Below are 26,507 nucleotides of genomic sequence, written 5' to 3' on the forward strand. Positions count from 1 at the left end.
ACACGGCACCCCAGACCATCACTGACTATGGGTACTTGACACTGGACTTCTGGCATTTTGGCATTTCCTTCTCCCCAGTCTTCCTCCAGACTCTGGCACCTTGATTTCTGAATGACATGCAGAATTTGCTTTCATCCGAAAAAAGTACTTTGGACCACTGAGCAACAGTCCAGTGCTACTTCTCTGTAGCCCAGGTCTGGGGAATGCGGCACCTGTAGCCCATTTACTGCACATGCCTGAGCACGGTGGCTCTGGATGTTTCTACTCCAGACTCAGTCCACTGCTTCCGCAGGTCCCCCAAGGTCTGGAATCGGCCCTTCTCCACAATCTTCCTCAGGGTCCGGTCACCTCTTCTCGTTGTGCAGCGTTTTCTGCCACACTTTTTCCTTCCCACAGACTTCCCACTGAGGTGCCTTGATACAGCACTCTGGGAACAGCCTATTCGTTCAGAAATTTCTTTCTGTGTCTTACCCTCTTGCTTGAGGGTGTCAATAGTGGCCTTCTGGACAGCAGTCAGGTCGGCAGTCTTACCCATGATTGGGGTTTTGAGTGATGAACCAGGCTGGGAGTTTTAAAGGCCTCAGGAATCTTTTGCAGGTGTTTAGAGTTAACTCGTTGATTCAGATGATTAGGTTCATAGCTCGTTTAGAGACCCTTTTAATGATATGCTAATTTTGTGAGATAGGAATTTTGGGTTTTCATGAGCTGTATGCCAAAATCATCTGTATTAAGACAATAAAAGACCTGAAATATTTCAGTTAGTGTGCAATGAATCTAAAATATATGAATGTTAAATTTTCATCATTACATTATGGAAAATAATGAACTTTATCACAATATGCTAATATTTTGAGAAGGACCTGTACTTGAAAAATGCAGAACTAACCCACACATAAAACACATAACATAAAACCCCAGATAAAACAAAGCACCCATGTGGTGTCTGAAATCCTCTGATCTGGGAAGAGTCTGTTACAAAACCATAAGTTAATGCTGGGAAGTCATGAGGTCAGGAAGAATTTGTGATGAAATCTGCTAAGACACTCCACTCATAAATCCTCTACTTGGAAATTAGATATGGGCTTTAAACATTTAGTGATGTTTTACCCAGAAATGTGTCATAGTCATGTGAAAAAGATGGACCACCCCATTAAATTTTCAGTTCTTCCTAAATAAATCTTAATGCATCAAAATCTGTGTTTTAAAATATATTTCTGGACAAGAAAGAAGACTAACTTGTGTTGCTCAGTAAATAAAAGAGTAATAAAAGTGTCTCTGCTCTGCTCTCAATCTATATCATAGCAATCAGTCTGTTTGAATTCTGGGAAGAAAAGCTGTACCTCATATAAAATTATACATTTAAATGTAATTCTACTGTAATTCCACATCTCGAATTTGATGATTCGTCTGTGAGAGAACCTTCTCTTTTGTGCTTTATCTGAAACACGGTCAGAGAGCATTGTTAGATCTCTTCAGGGCAGAAACTTGTGTGTACAGATGCAGTTTGTTAGCTTACCTTGCTTCCTGGAGGGGAGAAAAAAAGCCCTTCCCAGGTCATTGTAGCTGTGTTGGGCGTTACCTGAAGAATGTTATACAAAGAAAGTATCTGCTGCTGGAGGGGGGTGGCACAGAGGATTGTACTGTCTGCTTCTCTTTCCTACAGCAAACATAAACAGCCAGCTGGAGTGGAAACAGCTGCCCTAACCTTCTGTGTTTGATGGCTGTTAGTGGAAAGGTGAGTCTCTGCTTTACTTTGACCTTAATATGTCGTTTTTAATCTGAATGTCCCTTCCAGTTTGTAGGTTTTTGTGCAGTACTGGATGTAGAAACCTGCTGCTGGAGGGTTCATTTTTTTGTCCCAAAAGTTAGTACATTTTTGTTTTAATGCTGTGAAAAGCTTGCTATTTGAGATAAATAAGATCCTATTTATTTAAAATGAACAATATCTTTTTATTGATATCTGGGTTTGTCCTGTGAGATCGGAGCTGAAATCTCACCTGACAGGAGTGCATTCTGAATCACTGGAGATATATTGTTGCAATGCTTTCCTGAAAGTGTGCAAAGATCACTACACCTGCTGTAATACTGTTGAATTATTGCCCTATTATTGGCTTCATTTAGAACAGGTGGAGTTTAAACAGGAAGCAGATACACAATCTGTATTTGATGTAGACCTAAATATATCATTTGGCAAAGCTAAAGCACAATATTACAACACAATATTGTTGTACCAGTGCATGATCTTATAATTGTGTACGAACCATAGTATAAACCAATTAATAAAACGTGTCTAACATTAGTGGAATGATTTAGGCTTTAGATTTTTCCCCCGTCAGTATCGGCTTCAATCATTTCTGTTAAAAATCAACCTGATGACACACTCCCTCACTGTGTGCTTAGCTTTGTTTGCCAGTTCAAAGGGAAATCAATAATATGGGTTGCCTGACTGCGGTTTCTATTAACATTGCAGTAATTTCCCCTGTTTTATTTGTTTTATCCCATATCTGATCTTGAATGAAGCCTCTTATTCTGGTGCTGCGGTGCCTTGCAAAAGTATTCATACATCTTAAACCTCTACAACTTCTTACAAAGTAAAATCTGAAGGTTGTGGTGTGTTTTATTTTTTTTTTCAGTCCCCTTTATTCTGATACCCCTAAATAAAGTCCAGTGCAATCAGTTACTTTCAAACCCTTAAACAATTAAGTCCAAATGCATTTATACTCCTGGCAGATTTGGGTTTAAAATCATTTTACAGGCATGTTTCTTCTTGCTTGAACTAATAGTAGTGTTTTGGAGTGCCCCAACCAGAGTCCTGACTTGAATCTGATAAAGAATCTGTGGAGGGTGCTAAAGATTAGGGTTAGTTTGTACATAAAACCAATAGAATAGGGTGTATTCATGTTTGAAGATGTAACTTCACAAAATGCAAAGAAGTTCAACGGGTGTGAATACCTTTGCAAAGCACTGTATATGTATTACAAGGTGGAGCATTTTATTTTACATTTCATTTGACATTTATAAGTTGCTGAGTCACATACTATCTATGAAATACAACAGTTTCTTTACACTGAAATATGTGAAAATAAATGTAAGGCTATGCTAAAGCAAAAGCCACATCCTTTAGATTGTGTTTCATATACAGGTCCTTCTCAAAATATTAGCATATTGTGATAAAGTTCATTATTTTCCATAATGTCATGATGAAAATTTAACATTCATATATTTTAGATTCATTGCACACTAACTGAAATATTTCAGGTCTTTTATTGTCTTAATACGGATGATTTTGGCATACAGCTCATGAAAACCCAAAATTCCTATCTCACAAAATTAGCATATTTCATCCGACCAATAAAATAAAAGTGTTTTTAATACAAAAAACGTCAACCTTCAAATAATCATGTACAGTTATGCACTCAATACTTGGTCTGGAATCCTTTTGCAGAAATGACTGCTTCAATGCGGCGTGGCATGGAGGCAATCAGCCTGTGGCACTGCTGAGGTCTTATGGAGGCCCAGGATGCTTCGATAGCGGCCTTTAGCTCATCCAGAGTGTTGGGTCTTGAGTCTCTCAACGTTCTCTTCACAATATCCCACAGATTCTCTATGGGGTTCAGGTCAGGAGAGTTGGCAGGCCAATTGAGCACAGTGATACCATGGTCAGTAAACCATTTACCAGTGGTTTTGACACTGTGAGCAGGTGCCAGGTCGTGCTGAAAAATGAAATCTTCATCTCCATAAAGCTTTTCAGCAGATGGAAGCATGAAGTGCTCCAAAATCTCCTGATAGCTAGCTGCATTGACCCTGCCCTTGATAAAACACAGTGGACCAACACCAGCAGCTGACACGGCACCCCAGACCATCACTGACTGTGGGTACTTGACACTGGACTTCTGGCATTTTGGCATTTCCTTCTCCCCAGTCTTCCTCCAGACTCTGGCACCTTGATTTCCGAATGACATGCAGAATTTGCTTTCCTCCGAAAAAAGTACTTTGGACCACTGAGCAACAGTCCAGTGCTGCTTCTCTGTAGCCCGGGTCAGGCGCTTCTGCCGCTGTTTCTGATTCAAAAGTGGCTTGACCTGGGGAATGCGGCACCTGTAGCCCATTTCCTGCACACGCCTGTGCACGGTGGCTCTGGATGTTTCTACTCCAGACTCAGTCCACTGCTTCCGCAGGTCCCCCAAGGTCTGGAATCGGCCCTTCTCCACAATCTTCCTCAGGGTCCGGTCACCTCTTCTCGTTGTGCAGCGTTTTCTGCCACACTTTTTCCTTCCCACAGACTTCCCACTGAGGTGCCTTGATACAGCACTCTGGGAACAGCCTATTCGTTCAGAAATTTCTTTCTGTGTCTTACCCTCTTGCTTGAGGGTGTCAATAGTGGCCTTCTGGACAGCAGTCAGGTCGGCAGTCTTACCCATGATTGGGGTTTTGAGTGATGAACCAGGCTGGGAGTTTTAAAGGCCTCAGGAATCTTTTGCAGGTGTTTAGAGTTAACTCGTTGATTCAGATGATTAGGTTCATAGCTCGTTTAGAGACCCTTTTAATGATATGCTAATTTTGTGAGATAGGAATTTTGGGTTTTCATGAGCTGTATGCCAAAATCATCCGTATTAAGACAATAAAAGACCTGAAATATTTCAGTTAGTGTGCAATGAATCTAAAATATATGAATGTTAAATTTTCATCATGACATTATGGAAAATAATTAACTTTATCACAATATGCTAATATTTTGAGAAGGACCTGTAAATAAATTCATAAAGTAATGTATATTGTGTAGGGGAGAGTCAATTGAACGTATCAGCAGAACTTGCTTTAACTGTGTTTACATTTATACATAACTTTCTTAAATGTAATTCTCTGCCCTTAGTTTATGTTTCATCTTCCAACATTTTCTTATTTGCTAAGTTAGATTTCCTGTACTAGTAGTTTTGTCTTTTTCTTTTGTTTGTCTCATTTTTACTCCAACCCTGTAGCCCAGCGACTCATGAGGATAAGTGGGTATAGACAATGGATGGATGTTTAATCTGAGTCATTCAAAATTGTCACAATGTCATTTTACACTTTTAAAGACAAATAGAACAAAGAGGTTTATGATTAATTATACTTAGGAGAAAAAGTAAGAAACCTAATGGACTGAATTTATATTTCACTTTTCCAGTCATACAGACCGCTCAAAGCGCTTTACACTAGAGCCACATTCACTAATGCTCACACATTCATAGACCAATATGCAGATCGGTAGGCAACTTGAGGTTAAGTGCCTTGCCCAGGGGCACATCAATAGACAGGAGGAAGCTGGAATCAAACCCACAACCTTGTGATTGCAAGACAACTACTCTTCCTACCGAGCCACAGTCTCCTCAAACTAGTGTTTGGTTAATTATTTCTTTGTTGTAGTTGCATGTTATATCCTTGAAAAGCCTGTTTATTTCCATTTAAATGGTGCCACATTGGTGAGGAAAATGTGTTTGTGAGTTGAGCAGCTGAGTTGAGTATATCTAAACTCTTTTTGAGTAGAAGAGTGACAGCTGCAGCAGAAACTTGGAATCCAGTCAAACAATACTGAATAGCAAAAGCAACAAGGGCACAGGGAGTTACTTCAAAAGCAGTTTAATGATTATCCATGCACACACTATAGAGGGTTTATCCAGAGTGGATCCAGTTTAGGAGCAACAAGGGAATACTGGCATTCCTGTTCTCCACCTTTTGTTAGGATTTCAGAAGTGAGTTAGACAACACTTCAGCTTCCACACCTTAGTAATAGGCACCTGGTCAGCATCAGCGTGCCCCTATCATCTGCACCTGTTTTCATGATACTTTCATCGTCAGCATTTGCAGTATTTATTTTTCTCCTCTTTCTCTGGGTGGATGAGTCTGGGCGTGAGGGACGATTGTTACAAAGGTGTGGTTTTGGAACCAAAGGAAGGATGGAGAGGTCAATATTTGTTTAGGAAATATGTACAGGGCATCTGTCACATCTGTAACTGTAGTCTTTGTTTGAGGTTCCCTCTGGTATTTTATCTTTATTGATGTTGGTCTGTCAGTGTTACACTTAGAACTTTGGCATACAGAGGAACAAATAAAGCAGAATAATTAATGAACTGACCATGTCTATATGTGTTTCCTCCAGGTTTCCTTCCATACTCCAAAAACATCATGTTAGGCTTGTAGGTGATTCTGCATTGACCTCAGGAGCAAGTGAGCTGGTACATACTGTGCTTGGACACAACTGGTTCCAAAAACTGATGACATTTTCTGATGAAATGTACCTTTTGTCAGCTGTCTCTTTCTTACACCCTGTTTGCTTTGCATACCCCTTCAGCCTGGTTACAGAAGAGAGATGTTTGACACTCTGTATAAGTGGTTCTGGTGGGACAAACTCTGGCTGCCTGCTGAGCTGTCGTGGGCTGACTTGGAAGATAAGGAAGGCCGGGTCTACGCCAAAGCCTCACATCTCTATGTCACAGTACCATATGCCTTTGGCTTTTTACTCGTCAGATACCTGTTTGAAAGGTATGATCCACACAGAGTTTACATTCAGATCAGAACCTCAGTGTTATGTGTGCTATACATTTCTTTATTTGAAATAAAGTTCAATGAAAACGTTTCAAGATTGATAGAAAGTCCTTTTTAAATAGATTCAGAGAAGTGTGTTATTCCTTCCAGAGCTGTATTGTAGTGGTATTTTATTTATCCAACATATTAAGCCTTTAGTTATAATACCAATCAACAGAAAGTTGTGTCATAAGAAGCTCATCTGATTACATTAAGTTCTTGTCTTTGCAGTAGCTCTTCATACAGTGGAAAGGAATGACTCCTTTTTAACAGGAGAAAATCTCCACCAGAGCCAGGCTCAGTATGAGTGGCCTTCTAACACCACTGGCTGAGGGTTCAGATGACAGAGCAGACCCAGCAAAATACAACACCAAGGCACTGAGCCAGTAGTACTTTCTACGAAGAAAGAACTGAGAGTAAAAGCTCTGTCTATCTCAATAGAGATACAGTTAAACACTGATACTCTGAGCCAGGCGTATTTTCTATCCAATCAAACATTTTTTTCATTGTTTGTGGAGCCAACATTGGAATGACATGCTCAAATTCTTCTCCACTGACACTACCACATCTAGTACTGAATGTGTGTTTAATGTAATGCAGGTGGATAGCAGCACCTCTCGCAATCTCCGCTGGAATCAGACATCGAGTCCATTTGAGGGTAGAACACAACCCCATCCTGGAGCTCTTCTACACTACTCACAGTAGAAATCCACTTCAGGTAAAAAAATAAATTAAAAACATACCTGCCAGTACTGGAAGTGTTATCCGTGAGCACTGGCCATGAATAGTGTTGTGTCCAAAACTGAAGAGCAGCACCTTGGTTGATGTTCTAAATTGGGGTGACGGTGGCAACAGTGATAGCGAACCCCCGCTCGTTGTGTCCTTGGGCAAGACACTTCACCCACCATGCCGGCTGACAGTGGTCAGAGGGCTCGGTGGCAGCTGTACCTCTGATTGGTTGTAAATAGACACTCGATCCCCCATGGCTTCGCAAAACATCAGTACGAAAAGTGAATGAAGGAAAAAACAAATGAGCATAATAAAATGCTTTAAAAAACAGGGATCATGCAGGGATAAAAACTTCAATGATTAATGGGTCATTTTTTAGATATATGGAATGCATTGATTTTCAACAAACAAAGAAACACAAAATGCAACTTGCTTTTATTTCTATAAAAAAGATTTTTCAGAGATGAAAGTTATTTTAAGAATTTAAGAATTTCATGACTGAAAAAGCAGCACAAATCCCCCTTCCAAACACATGCTATTAACATACGAATATATTTTGAAACATGTTACATTTAAACACATTTATTCAACTTTTCAGGCTGACATCAATGGGCTGTCTAAGAAAAGCAGTTTGCCAGTCAGACAAATTGAACGCTGGTTCCGAAGAAGACGGCAACAGGACCATCCCGGAGTCCTAAAGAAATTCAGAGAGGCCAGGTCACTATGTTTCTGTGACTGTATGTATGCATGTCTGGATGTTTGTTTGTGAGGTAAAATGAGATGTGAAAAAAGTACTACCTGAACAACTGTACAAAGCTAACATTGTGACACGCCCAGTGAGCAAAAGACCTGATTTCAGAGCTATAGTTAGAAGTAATTAAAAGCCTATTTGTAACTGAATTTTTTTAAACCTACAGTATATACACTTCTCAAAAAAATAAAGGGAACATTCAAATAACACATCCTAGATCTGAACGAATGAAATATTCTCATTGAATACTATGTTCTCTACAAAGTTGAATGTGCTGACAACAAAATCAGACAAAAATCATCAATGGAAATCAAATTTATTAACCAATGGAGGCCTGGATTTGGAGTCAACCACAAAATTAAAGTGGAAAAACACACTAGAGGCTGATCCAACTTTGATGTAATGTCCTTAAAACAAGTCAAAATGAGGCTCAGTATTGTGTGTGACCTCCACGTTCCTGTATGACCTCCCTACAACGCCTGGACATGCTCCTGATGAGACGGCAGATGGTCTCCTGAGGGATCTCCTCCCAGACCTGGACTGAAGCATCCACCAACTCCTGGACAGTCTGTGGTGCAACGTGACGTTGGTGGATGGAGCGAGACATGATGTCCCAGATGTGCTCCATCGGATTCAGGTCTGGGGAACGGGCGGGCCAGTCCATAGCTTCAATGTCTTCATCTTGCAGGAACTGCTGACACACTCCAGCCACATGAGGTCTAGCATTGTCCTGCATTAGGAGGAACCCAGGGACAACCGCACCAGCATATGGTCTCACAAGGGGTCTGAGAATCTCATCTCAGTACCTAATGGCAGTCAGGTTACCTCTGGCGAGCACATCCATTTGCGCAACAACATGTGAAATTGATTGTCAATCAGTGTTGCTTCCTAAGTGGACAGTTTGATTTCACAGAAGTTTGATTTACTTGGAGTTATATTGTGTTCCCTTTTTATTTTTTTGAGCAGTGTATTTCACCTAGCTTTAGACCAAACAAAACTGTCTGGTCTAAAAGTGGTCTAAAACTTAAACGTAATATAATTGTAAGTTCATATGTCATAAAAAGTATTTAAATACAAAAATGCCAGAAAGCATAAATTGAATCTCAGCTTAATTTTATTCAGATATGAAACTCATATGTTAGGATTAATAGGAATGTATGTACCTGACTGTTGTGAAGTGCCTTGAGACAACATGTGTTGTAAATTGGCGCTATATAAATAAACTGAATTGAATTGAATATTATTACAATAAATGGATTGCTTTCACACAGTGATTTATTTTAAGCATTTATTTCTGTTAATTTGGATAATTATGGCTCACAGCAGATGAAAATACGAAATTCTGTCTCTCCAGAGTGCCGCATCCAAGCATATTAATGCAAAGTAAATTACAGTTTAGTGAAAGGAAAAACTTTGGTAGAAAAAGGTGCATAAGCATCAGGGATAACTGAAGTATTGGGAGGATTATGAAGTAAACGCCCATTCAAGAGCTTAGAATGATTCAAGACGTTGACTGCATTTGTACTCAGAGCTTCAAGACCCATTAAATAAAGACATATCTGTCACATTCCTTGGATTAAGCTACTCCATTCAAACCAATTTAAATTTGTCCCCCTAAACCACTCCAGTGTTGCTTTAGCTGCATACTTTGAGTCATTGTCCCACTGAAAGGTGAACTTCTGTTCCAGTCTCAAATCACAGGCAGATTTACACCGGATTTGCTCATCAATATCCCTGTATTTAGCACCATCCATCTTTTCCTCGACTAGAACCAGTTTCCCAGTCCCTGCTGCTGAAAAGAATTCCCACAGCATCATGCTTTCACCACCATGTTTCACTGTGGGTGTTCTTGTCTTGATGGGATATGTTGGGTTTAAGTTAAATTTTGTCTCATCTGACCAGAGCATCGTCCTACGTACATTTGGGACTTGGCCACATGCCTTTTGGCAAACTTAAAACATGCCTTCTGCTGCCTGTCTGATTAATGCCATCCTTGACTGGTCTGTGAGTTGTGGTGGGCGTTCTTTCATGGCAGGTTTATTGTGTGGCCATGTGCTTTACATTTGAAGAGGATGGATTTGATGGTGCTCCAAGGGAGCATCAAAGATTTGGATTTCTAACCACACCCTGACTTGTACTTAAGCTCCTTCACGGTGTGGTGCCTCTTGCTTAGTGGTGTTGTACCCTCTAGAAATAGTCATTGTAATTAACATAAACAAATGCTTGAAACATTTCACCTGATGCTTAATGGATTTATTTAATATAGAAGTTTCACTTTCTGAATTGCATTACTGAAATAAATAAACTTTGAAATATATGAGATGCCCCAGTTTGAATGAGCAAACTTATGTAAAAACGTAGAGCAATCCAATAAATTTTCCTGTCCAAACGGATTGTACAAGCACCATCTACCCCATGAGCAAGAAAACAGAGTGACGGCGTTAAATTAACCAGGACACAAGGGACTTAACCTCATTGTTGTGATGTCATTGCTGATAGTGCGAGCGTGGATTTGTCTCTGTGTTTGTAATGATAATATTATTACCTTAAATACTTGTACTCCTCTAAAATGTACTAAATGAATCATGTGCATCTAATGTTTCCTCTCTGATGGCTGCAGTTGGAGGTTTGTTTTTTACCTGTCTGCATCTATAGGAGGAATCACAGCACTTTATGATGTAAGTGCAAAACACATTAAAACACAACTCAATTTCAGCAGCTGGTGACAGTCTGTTACCATATATCTACAGTGACTTGTGACTGTAGTTTTAATGTAATTATTCATTTATTACATTTCCCATTAACTGATCGTATATGACATTTGTGTTGATATTTTGCAGAAAGAGTGGCTGTACGACACTAGAGAAGTATGGACAGGTTATCCAAAGCAGGTTTGTTTAATTTTTTTTTTAACAGCTAACAACCAAAACGTTAACACAGCCAAAACGGGTTAATTCAGCAAATATGAAACACAGATCGATGTCAGCAGTAGTTCAGATAGTATCAAGGATTGTGGAACCATCTATGCTAAACAAAATACAAACGGTTGTTAGCACCGTCGCCTTGCAGCAAGAATGTTGCAGGTTCCCATCCTGACCTGTCTTTCTACATGGAGTTTACATGATCTTCCTGTGCATGCGCGGGCTCTCTTCAGGTACTCCAGCTTCCTCCGACAGCCCAAAAACATGACTGTTAGGATAATTGGTTTCAGTAAATTGTCTTAGGTATGAGTATTGCGTCTCTGTGTTTACGTGTGATGGTGAGCTGTTCAGAGAGTGTCCTGCCTCCCGTCCATTGTCTGCTGGAGACAGGCACCTGCCCCCCTATGACCCTTCAAGGATAAGGGGTTATAGACAATGGATGCAGTTGGAATAAAGAGCACAGCCTCAAGGCAAAAGCCTTTTCTCTGTGTAACCAAGTGTGTCTTCTTCCTACATTATGTCCATCTCTTCTCGCCCCTCTGTCCACAGTCCCTGCTGGAGTCTCAGTACTGGTATTACATCCTGGAGATGAGCTTCTATGGTTGTCTTCTCTGCAGTGTTGCCTTTGATGTCAAGAGAAAGGTGAGTTGTGCTCCTGAAGACCAAAACTTCTGCTCCTCAGTTGCCCAGTTCTACATAAATTACACAATACATTTTGTAATACTACATGTTAAATACTAAACACAAAGATTCAATAACTTAAAAGTTTGTTTATTAGAATAAAACATTAGACATAAAAATACAACTTATTATGTTCAATATTTAGTGCTGGTTTGAAATGAAAGCTTTTGTAGACAGCTCTTTTACACACAGATCTGCTTTCAACCCCCATAATTCTATTACTTGATAAGTGTTATGCAACAATTAACATAGACCAAATTTATGTCAAACTGATAATCGGCATTTAGTTTTGACCACTGGCCTTATATTTAATATTTGAACATAACAGAAGATTACTGCAAAATGCTCTGATTTAATTCTCATTTTTCTCCACACTCTGTTAATGACCTCTGTTTCCTTCATTCCTTTATCATTGTTAATTAAGGCAGAATATAAATTGAAATATTCGCACCATTTCATATTGTTACAACTACACACTTTAATGTACTTTTTAAATAAAAGATCAACACAGAGTAGTGTATATGTAAAACTCTAATAAGTGTGACTTGTGTAGCTTCTATTACTGCATTTGTAAAATGCCTTCAGATGATTTTTGTTGTAAATCAGTGCTATTTAAATAAACTAAACGGAGTTAATGTTAATAGAGGTTTTTCCTGTATTTAAATACAGGGGTTGGACAATGAAATTGAAACACCTGTCATTTTAGTGTGGGAGGTTTCATGGCTAAATTGGACCAGCCTGGTAGCCAGTCTTCATTGATTGCACATTGCACCAGTAAGAGCAGAGTGTGAAGGTTCAATTAGCAGGGTAAGAGCACAGTTTTGCTCAAAATATCGAAATGCACACAACATTATGGGTGACATACCAGAGTTCAAAAGAGGACAAATTGTTGGTGCACGTCTTGCTGGCGCATCTGTGACCAAGACAGCAAGTCTTTGTGATGTATCAAGAGCCACGGTATCCAGGGTAATGTCAGCATACCACCAAGAAGGACGAACCACATCCAACAGGATTAACTGTCGACGCAAGAGGAAGCTGTCTGAAAGGGATGTTCGGGTGCTAACCCGGATTGTATCCAAAAAACATAAAACCACGGCTGCCCAAATCACGGCAGAATTAAATGTGCACCTCAACTCTCCTGTCTCCACCAGAACTGTCCGTCGGGAGCTCCACAGGGTCAATATACACGGCCGGGCTGCTATAGCCAAAACTTTGGTCACTCATGCCAATGCCAAACGTCGGTTTCAATGGTGCAAGGAGCGCAAATCTTGGGCTGTGGACAATGTGAAACATGTATTGTTCTCTGATGAGTCCACCTTTACTGTTTTCCCCACATCCGGGAGAGTTACGATGTGGAGAAGCCCCAAAGAAGTGTACCACCCAGACTGTTGCATGCCCACAGTGAAGCATGGGGGTGGATCAGTGATGGTTTGGGCTGCCATATCATGGCATTCCTTTGGCCCAATACTTGGTCTAGATGGGTGCGTCACTGCCAAGGACTACCGAACCATTCTTGAGGACCATGTGCATCCAATGGTTCAAACATTGTATCCTGAAGGCGGTGCCGTGTATCAGGATGACAATGCACCAATACACACAGCAAGACTGGTGAAAGATTGGTTTGATGAACATGAAAGTGAAGTTGAACATCTCCCATGGCCTGCACAGTCACCAGATCTAAATATTATTGAGCCACTTTGGGGTGTTTTGGAGGAGTGAGTCAGGAAACGTTTTCCTCCACCAGTATCACGTAGTGACCTGGCCACTATTCTGCAAGAAGAATGGCTTAAAATCCCTCTGACCACTGTGCAGGACTTGTATATGTCATTCCCAAGACGAATTGATGCTGTATTGGCCGCAAAAGGAGGCCCTACACCATACTAATAAATTATTGTCTTCTAAAACCAGGTGTTTCGGTTTCATTGTCCAACCCCTGTACATCCATCTTCCATGTCCCTGCTAACAAAAAGCATCCCCACAGCAAGATGCACCCACCTCCATGTTTCACTGTGGGGAGGGTGTGTTCAGGGTGTTGTGCAGTGTTAGTTTTCTGCATGTAGATGCTCTACCAAACCCGTCTTTTACCTTTAACCTGGCCCTCTTTAAAATGTAAATAGAAAGAACTGATGTTTATCAATACTATCATAATTGTAAGCAGACATGTAAACATTTCTCTAAGTATTTTCTCTGTTAACTTTAGGATAATTTTATTGCTTTTCTAATTCAGGACTTTAAGGAGCAGATCATCCACCATTTGGCCACTCTGGTCCTTCTGTCCTTTTCCTGGTGTGCCAATTTCATCCGAATAGGAACCCTGGTCATGTTAGTCCATGATGCTTCTGACGTTTTCCTGGAGGTCAGTAAGAAATACAGATCATAATTAGTTTAGAACTAATTATTGTTAAGCCAAAGAGGTTTTAGTCATAACATCCTGTACTCATGAAACCTTAAATGTTTGTGCATTACCTATTGCCTCAGCATAAAGTTCAATGAAATGCGAAAAGGCTGGTACTTATTCTTTTTTAGTAGAAAGGATTTAAAGAAAAATCATGTATAGCTGCAATATCCACATCTGTGTATCGACAGGCAGATAGACAGACACACACATACACATACATAAACAGACAGATAGACGATCAATATGATATGGTATTTCATTGCATTCAGGCAAAACAAAGCAGAACTGACTTCCAGCTAGCACTGACTGCTATATGGGAACATGATGGTTCCCTTTTCCACTAGTACCAACTCAAAGTGGTTCGATACGGCTCTACTCACTTGTTAGGCTAATGTCTCACTACAGGTTTTAGTAAACAATGAATTGTTTTATTTGTGTTTTCAGTTCATCAAATGACAACTCAGAACTTCATCTGTAATATGTCTGTTTAAATCTGATGTGTTGTTTGTCAAATCTTTTTTTTTTAGTCTGCCAAATTATTTAACTATGCAAAATGGGAGAAAACCAGCAAAGGTCTTTTTGTTGTGTTTGCCATAGTGTTTATGGTAACACGACTGATCATCTTTCCGTTTTGGTAAGTTTTTTTCACGTATGTCTGTGTGCAGCTATAAAAAAGGATTTACACATGTATGCATGATTATGCATAGTAAGAGAAAATATGCATTTTGATTTGTGTAAATTAAAATACACCTATCATTTTTGTTTAGATATTTTCTTCTTTTTTCTATTTATTCTATGACTGTGAAGACTACAGGACTGTACACATTTTATGTTTTTCAAACTTTGAGGCGATATATTTGGTGGTGACAGTTTACATTATTCTCAGATTGTTGGGTAGAGTAATGTGGGACATATAACTTCATTGCAAAGATATTCATTTGTTTTTTGGCCTTTATTTTATTATTTTTTTGACAATAAGCAGATAGGAAATGATGGAGGACAGGTGTGTAGAAAATCTCACCGGTGACGGGGTTGGATCCCACGATGGACTAAGGCCTCCATATATGGGTCACATGCTTAAACCCCTACACCACCAGCGCCGTGGCCAAGATCCATCTGGTTAAACAACAAATATATTCCTGTATATTTACCTTGGCACAACATGATCAACTAACTTTCAGCTGTTTAAGAGTCCAGCTGAAATCAATGTCTCGTTAGTAATTAGTAAAAAAAATAGAACCAATGTGCTAGAAATCATTGTCCTCTTGTGTTAGCAATAGTTACCCCCACAGAAAAGCTGCAGTCATCATTACTTTGCATCAGAATGACCTCACATGCATATGCTGTTTAGAATATTACAGCTGAAAAAACAGTTTTCTGAATCATCAAGAACTTCAAGATGAACAGTTCACCTGCCACATCCAGGACAGTCTCATTCTGAAGAGTTTGGCACAGAAGTGGACACTGAAAAACTAGTCCATGCATTTGTTACTTCAAGGCTGGACTATTGTAATTCTTTACTATCAGGATGTCCACAAAATGCAGTTAAAAGCCTTCAGCTGATTCAAAATGCTGCAACAAGAGTTCTGATGAAAATTAAAAAGAGAGATCATATTTCTCCTATTTTTGCTTTCCTTCATTGGCTCCCTGTTAAATCCAAAATAGAATTTAAAATTCTCCTCCTCACATATAAAGCCCTTAATGATCTAGCTCCATCATACATCAGAGATCTGATTGTTCCATATGTTCCTAACAGAGCACTTCGTTCTCAGACTGCAGGTTTACTGGTGGTTCCTAGTCTCTAGAAGTAGAATAGGAGGCAGATCCTTTAGTTATCAGGCTCCTCTCCTGTGGAACCAACTCCCAGTTTTAGTCTGTGAGGCAGACACCCTGTCTACAGGTCCTTCTCAAAATATTAGCATATTGTGATAAAGTTCATTATTTTCCATAATGTCATGATGAAAATTTAACATTCATATATTTTAGATTCATTGCACACTAACTGAAATATTTCAGGTCTTTTATTGTCTTAATATGGATGATTTTGGCATACAGCTCATGAAAACCCAAAATTCCTATCTCACAAAATTAGCATATCATTAAAAGGGTCTCTAAACGAGCTATGAACCTAATCATCTGAATCAACGAGTTAACTCTAAACACCTGCAAAAGATTCCTGAGGCCTTTAAAACTCCCAGCCTGGTTCATCACTCAAAACCCCAATCATGGGTAAGACTGCCGACCTGACTGCTGTCCAGAAGGCCACTATTGACACCCTCAAGCAAGAGGGTAAGACACAGAAAGACATTTCTGAACGAATAGGCTGTTCCCAGAGTGCTGTATCAAGGCACCTCAGTGGGAAGTCTGTGGGAAGGAAAAAGTGTGGCAGAAAACGCTGCACAACGAGAAGAGGTGACCGGACCCTGAGGAAGATTGTGGAGAAGGGCCGATTCCAGACCTTGGGGGACCTGCGGAAGCAGTGGACTGAGTCTGGAGTAGAAACATCCAGAGCCACCGTGCACAGGCGTGTGCAGGAAATGGGCTACAGGTGCCGCATTCCCCAGGTCAAGCCACTTTTGAACCAGAAACAGCGGCAGAAGCGCCTGACCTGGGCTACAGAGAAGCAGCACTGGACTGTTGCTCAGTGGTCCAAAGTACTTTTTTCGGATGAAAGCAAATTCTGCATGTCATTCGGAAATCAAGGTGTCAGAGTCTGGAGGAAGACTGGGGAGAAGGAAATGCCAAAATGCCAGAAGTCCAGTGTCAAGTACCCACAGTCAGTGATGGTCTGGGGTGCCGTGTCAGCTGCTGGTTTTGGTCCACTGTGTTTTATCAAGGGCAGGGTCAATGCAGCTAGCTATCAGGAGATTTTGGAGCACTTCATGCTTCCATCTGCTGAAAAGCTTTATGGAGATGAAGATTAAATTTTTCAGCATGACCTGGCACCTGCTCACAGTGCCAAAACCACTGGTAAATGGTTTACTGACCATGGTATCACTGTGCTCAATTGGCCTGCCAACTCTCCTGACCTGAACCCCATTGAGAATCTGTGGGATATTGTGAAGAGAACGTTGAGAGACTCCAGACCCAACACTCTGGATGAGCTAAAGGCCGCTATCGAAGCATCCTGGGCCTCCATAAGACCTCAGCAGTGCCACAGGCTGATTGCCTCCATGCCACGCCGCATTGAAGCAGTCATTTCTGCAAAAGGATTCCCGACCAAGTATTGAGTGAATAACTGTACATGATTATTTGAAGGTTGACGTTTTTGGTATTAAAAACACTTTTCTTTTATTGGTCGGATGAAATATGCTAATTTTGTGAGATAGGAATTTTGGGTTTTCATGAGCTGTATGCCAAAATCATCCGTATTAAGACAATAAAAGACCTGAAATATTTCAGTTAGTGTGCAATGAATCTAAAATATATGAATGTTAAATTTTCATCATGACATTATGGAAAATAATTAACTTTATCACAATATGCTAATATTTTGAGAAGGACCTGTACTTTTAAGGCTAAGTTTAAATCTTTCCTTTTTGATAAAGCTTATAGTTAGAGTGGCTTAGGTTATGCTGAGCTATCTCAGTAGTTATGCTGCTATAGGCTTAGGTTGCTGGAGGACATAATGACCACTTTCACCCTCTTCGCTACATTCTCACACTACTCTCTAATTTTGCATTATTTGTTGTTATTTCAGCTTTTAACCTTGTTCTCTCTTTTCTCCTCCTAGAAGCTACACCTCGCCTGACTCTGTGTCTACCTGTGACACCTTTCTGGAGGGGGGCATCATCCGAGTTTCTGCTGGCAACAACTTAATGCTCACCCTCTACTAATGATCCACATAGCCCTGTCTTTTAGTGTTTAACCCTTTCTCTCTCCTAGACATGGTTACTGACTGAGCTTCTACTGTAATTAATTACATGTGCTCTCTTTCAGACTCTAACCTTGAAAATCTGTTCTTTCTTTCTAGATGAAACGACTAAAGGAGCTACATCCATTAACATTTACTTTTCCTTCCCATAGAAAGTACTCCTGGATCAGTGCTTCTGTTCTTTGTGTGTCTCTGCTCTGTTCTCTCAAACCCCCAGTCGGTCGTGGCAGATGGCCGCTCGCACTGAGCCTGGTTCTGGTTCTGCTGGAGGTTTCTTCCTGTTAAAAGGGAGTTTTTCCTCTCCGCTGTCGCTACATGCATGCTCAGTATGAGGGATTGCTGCAAAGTCAACGCCAGTGACTGTCCACTGTCTCTACATGCTCATCCAGGAGGAGTGAATGCTGCAAGTCACTGACTGGATGCAATCTGCTGGGTTTCCTTAGATAGAAAAACTTTTTATCCAATTTGAATAAAAACTGAATCTAACTGAACTGTTCAATTGTTAGGATTAATTGGAATGTATGTACCTGACTGTTGTGAAGTGCCTTGAGACAACATGTGTTGTGAATTGGCACTATATAAATAAACTTAATTGAATTGAAGTGTGTTGTCACAAATGAAGAGCTTGCTGAACACTAGCAGCCGGCGGGTACGTTTTCTATCTCAGCCTACAGTGACGTGAAGACTTTTGGATAAATAATCCACTTCAGTCCAAGAAAGCACCCACCGCAGACTGAAATTCTGTCTTAAGAAGGAGGATAACCTGCAGAAGTTGATACAGTTATTGTATTCCTTGAACCCTTCAGATTTTGTAGAACTACTGGAAAATCTCTGTCTGGAGAACTTAAGTTGAGAGCTATCATGGATCCTGTGTGGTGTCAACAGTAAAGCTTTTTGATTCTATCCATGCACAAGGGTTGTTTCGTATCTGAGGGTTTGAACCTACTTTCAGTTCTCCACAGAAAATTCTCCATAAACAAGGAGTGGGATCCAAGCGCCCTCCAAGTGCATTTTCTTCCAAAGACAACTAGGCTGATAAATATACAATTAATTACCAAGTTATAACTAAAAAGCTTTGTTTACCAGTCAATACCAGCAGGGTTTAGGTGTTAGGGTTATTTTGGCTCCTTTTCATTGATTCCGTTAGTTGAAGATTTCTAGTGAATGATGGAATACATGGTCAGGTTTCATCATCCAGTGAACTGGATCAGTATCAATCACTTACTCATCTAATGTTGCTTTTTTACTGTTCTCACAGGGAACAAACACCTTTACAAGTTTTCTTTATTATTCTTCAGGTTGATCCACTGTACCTGGGTCTACCCTGTGTACTACTACCCAGCCTTTTTTGGGTACTACTTCTTCAATGTGATGCTTGTGGTTCTTCTCTTCCTTCACATATTTTGGGCCCACCTCATCTTCCACATGTTCAGGAAGTTTTTGTTTGGCACAGTAAGTGATTGGTCACAGGTTTTGTGCAAATGTGTGCGTGTCTCAGGGTGTGTGTCTAGGTGTGGGTGTGAGGTAGCGGTGTTACATTAAAATCATTTTACAATCTTATAGTAGTTTTGTGAATTCTAATTGAACCCACTCATAAAATACCTGAACATTCCCAGCTCTAGTTCTACATTATGTTTTTTCAGGCTTGGTCTCTGACTGCTTCCCACATTTACTGAGCCACGCTATACCATAACTAGAAGTTTTTTGCTATCTTAATCTGTTTAAACAAATATGTTTGACGTGGCACTAAACCTAAACCAAAAACATATAAATAGGATTTTTGTTTTACTTCCCAGCAGATCAGGGGACCAAACAGTTGATCCCATTTAACTTCAGTCACTGGTCTCATAATCTGTTCATGATGATGTGTGATAAATAGTATGACTATCGTTGAAAAATGTGTTTAGTTTTTTTTCTTTAACTGTTTTTGTGACAAAGCTAATAAGAGACGAGAGAAGTGACATTGAGGATGAAGAAGGACAAGAGACTAGCCCAACGGAGGCTGAAGATGTTGAACAACACAAGCCTTTCAATGGATCGTCAAGTGATGCAGCGAATGAGAAGAATGGCTGCTTTGGTTTGTCTCCACCAAGGAACACCTGCTTGTCAAAGACTATGTCATGAGTTGGGCTGAATATAATCGGTAAACATGAAGATGTGAGAAACAGAATAATGCTGAAGGAATAAAAATCTATATTGATTGTGTATTTATGATTTTTTACAGATAGTGAACCAAAGGCTTTGCTTATCAGGCGTCATAATGAACAATGTGGGAAGCAGAGATTTTTGACTCATAATCTGTTTATTTTAATATTTTTTTAAAAGATTTTTATATTATTACCAGCTGACCTGCAGTGCAACTGGACCATTTAGATATGTTTGGTGATGTTGTGGATCAGGGCCAGTTTGCCAGTTCATATCCCATTTGCTAACCACATATCATTTTGTCTCTTCCTAATTCCATTTTGTACGCATGTTGCTCACAGTCCCTCTTAGTGGCGACGTTTGGAATTGGAACGGCGGTCTCATGGGTGCAGGCGGCGATGGCAGGCTCCCGCGGTCGCTGCACAGATCTAGTTGCACTGAGGTGCGAGGGCCTTCAACGCTCCTTGCAGCTTTAATTATTAATGACATTGTTCCACTTATTCATTATGTTTACTTTCTATATTCTGTTTTAGGTTTGTTCTGTGAGAAACTCAAGTTTAAGCCTTTCTCGGATGTATTTTGATGATGAAAACCATTTTTAATGGAGGGATGCTAAGATATTTTAGATTATTCTAATAAAAAAGCGTTTGTGTGGACATGAGCAAACCCTACTTTACAGATCATCATAGTATGTGTGTGAATATGATGAGAAAGTTTAAATGTTATTGCAAACAAAGCTTCATTTATTGATTAGAAAAAATATATATTTTAAGCAGAAACTGTTTAACAAAGAATCATTAATAGTTGGGATTTGTTTTTATTTTGTTTATAAATATCAAATTTACAGGTCCTTCTCAAAATATTAGCATATTGTGATAAAGTTCATTATTTTCCATAATGTAATGATGAAAATTTAACATTCATATATTTTAGATTTATTGCACACTAACTGAAATATTTCAGGTCTTTTATTGTCTTAATACGGATGATTGTGGCATACAGCTCATGAAAACCCAAAATTCCTATCTCACAAAATTAGCATATTTCATCCGACCAATAAAAGAAAAGTGTTTTTAATACAAAAAACGTCAACTTTCAAATAATCATGTACAGTTATGCACTCGTCTGTCTTCATCAGAGGTGTCGCTAGATGGTACGTGTCGTGTCAAAATCAGCTGACACAAAAATTGTGTGTCTAATAACAACAGAACCAAAAGACTAAACAAAAGTGTTTATTTTCAACCTATTTTAATGGGTTTCATTTGGCACGCATGTCTTTAAGAAGGTGGAACTAGAGAAAAGCTCATTTCAGGTGGGTTTTACATGTATTTGGTATTTTAAATAATATTTTGGAGCCCTTCATTTACATTTACAGTGTTTTCTAAGGTAAAATATATATTTTAGAACAAGTCCATGTGTTGTGAATGAATTATTTGAGATTTTATGGGTGAAACAGAAAACATTCTCCTACTGCAGAATATCACTCTTGGGTAATCCCAAGGTGTTTTCAGGCCAGAATGTCTCCCTGGAAAAGCGCCAAAGGGATGGATCCTTCTAAAATGTGTGAAACACCTTTATCGACTCTTTCATACAGCAGAACAGTGGTCCTACTTCTAGTTCCCATTGAATGAAGGAGCTTATCTCTATAGCAGACCCCAAAAACTCTACAGAGGTAAGCTAATTATTTATAGATTTATAGGTTGGTGGAAAAACCACAACATGGCCACAATCACTGATAAGCAGTAATTAAACACACACACACATATATATATATATATTTTATTTCATCAGTGATGGTTTGCTCATAGGGAGCAAAACTCATTCAAACCTTTGTTTAAGAGAAAATACATTAAGTCACTGAGAAGGACGTGCACTGTGGCTCAGTGAGAAGAGGAGTTGTCTTGCAATCCTATATTTAAAGGCTATATAAATTAGTCATTTTACATGATCAATCCACAGCTCCAATCAAATGAACATTTATTTGAAAATGTTGAAAATTTTTGTATGACAAGACTCCATCCTGCAAGATCCCAAACTGGTATTGGAATCCAGGACCTTCTTGCTGCTACACCACCATACAGCCCCAGTTCGGAATATGGTTCCATTATTTTTAATCATGCACTGATTCTGCATTTTGTTTTCTCTAATACAGTTGAAAGAAACACCTTTTTTATTATTTTGAGGCAAACAGTTCATGTAGATTGTCAGGTTTAGATCTCTCCTATTTGTAATTTTTTCTTTAAAAAATGATTCCTCCAAGAGAAGTCAATCAATCAGTTCTGTTTTTCCTAAAGTGCTCTCCGATGGCTCCACACACATTTTCGACAGGTTTACAGGTCCTTCTCAAAATATTAGCATATTGTGATAAAGTTCATTATTTTCCATAATGTCATGATGAAAATTTAACATTCATATATTTTAGATTCATTGCACACTAACTGAAATATTTCAGGTCTTTTATTGTCTTAATACGGATGATTTTGGCAATCAGCTCATGAAAACCCAAAAGTACTATCTCACAAAATTAGCATATTTCATTCGACCAATAAAAGAAAAGTGTTTTTAATACAAAAAACGTCAACCTTCAAATAATCATATACAGTTATGCACTCAATACTTGGTCGGGAATCCTTTGGCAGAAATGACTGCTTCAATGCGGCGTGGCATGGAGGCAATCAGCCTGTGGCACTGCTGAGGTCTTATGGAGGCCCAGGATGCTTCGATAGCGGCCTTTAGCTCATCCAGAGTGTTGGGTCTTGAGTCTCTCAACGTTCTCTTCACAATATCCCACAGATTCTCTATGGGGTTCAGGTCAGGAGAGTTGGCAGGCCAATTGAGCACAGTGATACCATGGTCAGTAAACCATTTACCAGTGGTTTTGGCACTGTGAGCAGGTGCCAGGTCGTGCTGAAAAATGAAATCTTCATCTCCATAAAGCTTTTCAGCAGATGGAAGCATGAAGTGCTCCAAAATCTCCTGATAGCTAGCTGCATTGACCCTGCCCTTGATAAAACACAGTGGACCAACACCAGCAGCTGACACGGCACCCCAGACCATCACTGACTGTGGGTACTTGACACTGGACTTCTGGCATTTTGGCATTTCCTTCTCCCCAGTCTTCCTCCAGACTCTGGCACCTTGATTTCCGAATGACATGCAGAATTTGCTTTCATCTGAAAAAGTACTTTGGACCACTGAGCAACAGTCCAGTGCTGCTTCTCTGTAGCCCAGGTCAGGCGCTTCTGCCGCTGTTTCTGGTTCAAAAGTGGCTTGACCTGGGGAATGCGGCACCTGTAGCCCATTTCCTGCACACGCCTGTGCACGGTGGCTCTGGATGTTTCTACTCCAGACTCAGTCCACTGCTTCCGCAGGTCCCCCAAGGTCTGGAATCGTCCCTTCTCCACAATCTTCCTCAGGGTCCGGTCACCTCTTCTCGTTGTGCAGCGTTTTCTGCCACACTTTTTCCTTCCCACAGACTTCCCACTGAGGTGCCTTGATACAGCACTCTGGGAACAGCCTATTTGTTCAGAAATGTCTTTCTGTGTCTTACCCTCTTGCTTGAGGGTGTCAATAGTGGCCTTCTGGACAGCAGTCAGGTCGGCAGTCTTACCCATGATTGGGGTTTTGAGTGATGAACCAGGCTGGGAGTTTTAAAGGCCTCAGGAATCTTTTGCAGGTGTTTAGAGTTAACTCGTTGATTCAGATGATTAGGTTCATAGCTCGTTTAGAGACCCTTTTAATGATATGCTAATTTTGTGAGATAGGAATTTTGGGTTTTCATGAGCTGTATGCCAAAATCATCCGTATTAAGACAATAAAAGACCTGAAATATTTCAGTTAGTGTGCAATGAATCTAAAATATATAAATGTTAAATTTTCATCATTACATTATGGAAAATAATTAACTTTATCACAATATGCTAATATTTTGAGAAGGACCTGTAAAGCCCGCACTGATATGTGAGTAGGCAGCACTGAGGCTGCTCTCTGCCCTGTAGGCGGGTCCAGTCTGGTTACTAAACCGTTTCCTCAGCGCAGGAGAATCTGTCCCGTTAGATCGTTTCGGTGTGTGGTTAATACGTCTTTCTGAAAAAATAAAATAAAATAAAACCTTACCGCCTATTCCACATATCAGTCCCGCAGTTTTGGTTTTAATCATGCGCAGCTGCCGTGTTCCCCATCTGCTCCTCTGTCTGCTTTGCGTCGGACTGACGGGTAAGTTCTGGTTCACTTGGATTTTAGCGAGAAAAAATAAAGTGATTGTCCCTCGGTTGTCCTGTTCGTCCCAAGGCGGATCAGTTCAGCACTATAACAAAAAGCGACTTTTACCATTTTACTGGATACATCGAGCTGCAGGCATTGGTTTTTTTTTCGTTTTTTTTTTTTTCATTTTTTTGCAAACCACCGGTTTTGGTTCGAGCCCAGTAATCACACACAACGTTCCCTCCGTGTAGAAGAACCGTTTTGCTTTTTACGCCTGAACAACTCAATCTTTGGACCTTTCAACCACCCACCGGTCTGTGTGTTTGATGTTTAAGCCTTCTGTAGATGCCGGCCGGAACTTGATTTGGATCAAGGCCAGCTTTTTTCCTCGTCGAACAGGGACGTCATTAGAAGACGGGGGGCGGGGGCCCAGTCCCCAAGACTAGCAAAGAATGTGCTGTGAACATGAGGAAACAAAAAACAACTTTTGCGTGCAAACTTTGCAACAAAGCCCAACATCGTAATGTTGAAAGAACACCAACATAGTTTTTTCTTAATTAATAACACAAAAACTTTTATTGTTAAATTTTATATTAATTAATTTTGTTTTATTCTCCTTTATTCAATTTACTTGGTCCTGAGTAGCCAAATTTCGTTACTCCCCATGTAAATTGGAAGGTATGATAATAAAGTTTCCTTGAATCCTTAAAAGCCCTGAATACTATATTTTTACCTGCTTATTAGTAACAGAAAATATTTTAATAAAAGTCAGATTTTTGTGTAAAGGAGATTTGTAAATCATTGCAGATCTAAAACATAAAGACTTTTGCATATTTGCCATCTTCAGTAAAACATTTTTGGTTGATTGCTTTTAATTTTCTTTGCCAATTTTAGTGTATTCTTAGGAACAATAAATGGATATGGGTGGGGCGTGGAATACGTCTTGTACCTGCCTGGGGCTCCTGGCAGGTTGTGATCGGCCTTGGGCGGTTGTCTGCTCAGGTACACATCTACTTTATTCGTTTATTTTTTTTATGTCTATTTATTCATTCGTGTTTTTTGTTGTTTCGGGCTGGGGCTGCTTCCCTTGGTGGTTGGAGCGTGTGTGGTGGGGGGGTGCCCCCCTTTTTTTTGGATGTGTAGGTGCTGGCATTTGGATTGGCTGAGCAGTGACGGTGGAGCTGAGCAGGTTGGTGGTTCTCCCTGGGATGATGTTGCAGTGGTGGTAATATGGTGTTTGTGTGGTTGCTAGGGCATGGTGGGGGTCACCAGCCTCGGGTGGACACCACCGGCCAGAGACTGCTTGGCAGGTGAGTTGATCCTGTCTTGGTATGGGGTCGGTTGGTCTGGTACAGGGCTTCGTGTGGTCTGCTCTGTGGACTTGCGGACAGTGGCTGGAGTGGACTTGATGGGGCGAAGGATGCGGCGGGGGTGCTTGGAGTGGGGTCTGTGTGCAGAGCTCACACTGTATGGATGTGTCTTCATCAGCTTTTCAGGGGTGGAACTCTTGTGGGAGTATGCCACTGTGGGGAGGGGATTCATGGCATTTGTGTTCAGTGTGCAATATGTTTCCTGGTTAGGGGTGGCCCTGTGGGGAAATTAATGTTAGGGTTCATAGAGGGTGGAGGTTCATGAGGTTGAGATTTATTGGGGGTTTGGACTGTTACGTCCTGCGGCAGCTCTGGTTGACAGGCACGTTAGGACCCCAATTTTTTTTTTCTCTCCTTTGTTTATGGCCCCCTCTCTGGATGGGGTAGGGGGTTGTTGGGGGCCGGAGTCAGAGACTGGAACAGGGTTGTTCGGGTTCGGGCAGTCTCAGCCCAAGTCTGGACTGGTAGTTTGGGAGGTCTGCCTGTCTCCACCATAGAATGAAGGGGGCCAGGGGGCTGGTTCCCCCTCTAGGGTACTGGTGCTCGGACCTAGGAGTGTAGAGTGTGTATGGAGAGTGCGAGTGATTGGCATTGTGCATTGTTGTGTGTTTACTTTGGGTGTGTGGTTGTGAGTGTTTTTATATGCGCGCATGATGGTGGGAATGAGTCAAAATATGGGGCCTATTTCTTACCCTTCACACTTCCTGCCGGTGGCTGGTGTCTGTACCTGCTGTTGTGTTGGTGGTTATCTGTGTCCAGGGCTAGGTGCTCTGGTGTGTGCCGGCCCCCTGGCATTGTCGGGCCTTTGCTGGGGGGTGGTGTGCCCTTGGGTCTCGGGTCTCTGGGTCCATGGCTGGATTTGCTATGGCATAGC

The 26,507-nt window shown here is 40.5% G+C and overlaps 2 protein-coding genes and 1 long non-coding RNA gene across 12 annotated transcripts in view; 2 read left to right on the forward strand and 1 right to left on the reverse strand.

The window, feature by feature from the left end:
• Positions 1 to 744: 744 nt before the first annotated feature.
• cers3a (ceramide synthase 3a) lies at positions 745 to 20,716 on the forward strand. 4 transcript variants are annotated; one of them, XR_007037930.1, is made up of 14 exons: positions 745 to 1,735; positions 6,137 to 6,212; positions 6,329 to 6,519; positions 7,162 to 7,279; positions 7,889 to 8,007; positions 10,662 to 10,719; positions 10,882 to 10,932; positions 11,512 to 11,604; positions 13,871 to 13,999; positions 14,569 to 14,675; positions 19,214 to 19,367; positions 19,854 to 20,058; positions 20,402 to 20,502; positions 20,594 to 20,716. XR_007037930.1 is itself a non-coding variant. In XM_047362822.1 (13 exons), the coding sequence occupies exons 3-12, from the start codon at positions 6,347 to 6,349 to the stop codon at positions 20,037 to 20,039; spliced, it is 1,188 nt and encodes a 395-aa protein (XP_047218778.1). In that variant the 5' UTR covers positions 745 to 1,735; positions 6,137 to 6,212; positions 6,329 to 6,346; the 3' UTR covers positions 20,040 to 20,058; positions 20,140 to 20,716. The 4 variants fall into 4 exon arrangements, 3 of the variants coding, with proteins under 3 accessions (XP_047218778.1, XP_047218779.1, XP_047218776.1); XM_047362822.1 differs by having other exon boundaries at positions 20,140 to 20,716; XM_047362823.1 differs by having other exon boundaries at positions 20,402 to 20,716.
• Positions 11,520 to 24,678, reverse strand: LOC124866839. Of its 2 annotated transcripts, XR_007037932.1 has the most exons (4): positions 24,177 to 24,678; positions 15,063 to 15,157; positions 13,895 to 13,993; positions 11,520 to 11,654 (listed from the first exon to the last, which is right to left on the reverse strand). It is a non-coding gene; the product is annotated as an uncharacterized LOC124866839 (long non-coding RNA). The 2 variants fall into 2 exon arrangements; XR_007037931.1 differs by lacking the exon at positions 11,520 to 11,654 and having other exon boundaries at positions 13,856 to 13,993; positions 24,177 to 24,673.
• The window catches only part of adamts17 (ADAM metallopeptidase with thrombospondin type 1 motif, 17), a 68,567-nt gene continuing 66,123 nt past the window's right edge, over positions 24,064 to 26,507 (forward strand). For 5 of the 6 annotated variants that reach the window (XM_047362814.1, XM_047362816.1, XM_047362815.1 and 2 more), the window contains exon 1: positions 24,064 to 24,275. In XM_047362814.1, coding sequence (XP_047218770.1) covers positions 24,218 to 24,275 — 58 coding nt within the window. In that variant the 5' untranslated portion in view covers positions 24,064 to 24,217. The remainder of the gene's footprint in view (positions 24,276 to 26,507) is intronic. The other variant, XM_047362819.1, reaches the window with a different exon arrangement.

The sequence above is a fragment of the Girardinichthys multiradiatus genome, chromosome 4, assembly GCF_021462225.1.
Source record: "Girardinichthys multiradiatus isolate DD_20200921_A chromosome 4, DD_fGirMul_XY1, whole genome shotgun sequence".
In the NCBI taxonomy this organism is placed as follows: Eukaryota; Metazoa; Chordata; class Actinopteri; order Cyprinodontiformes; family Goodeidae; genus Girardinichthys; species Girardinichthys multiradiatus.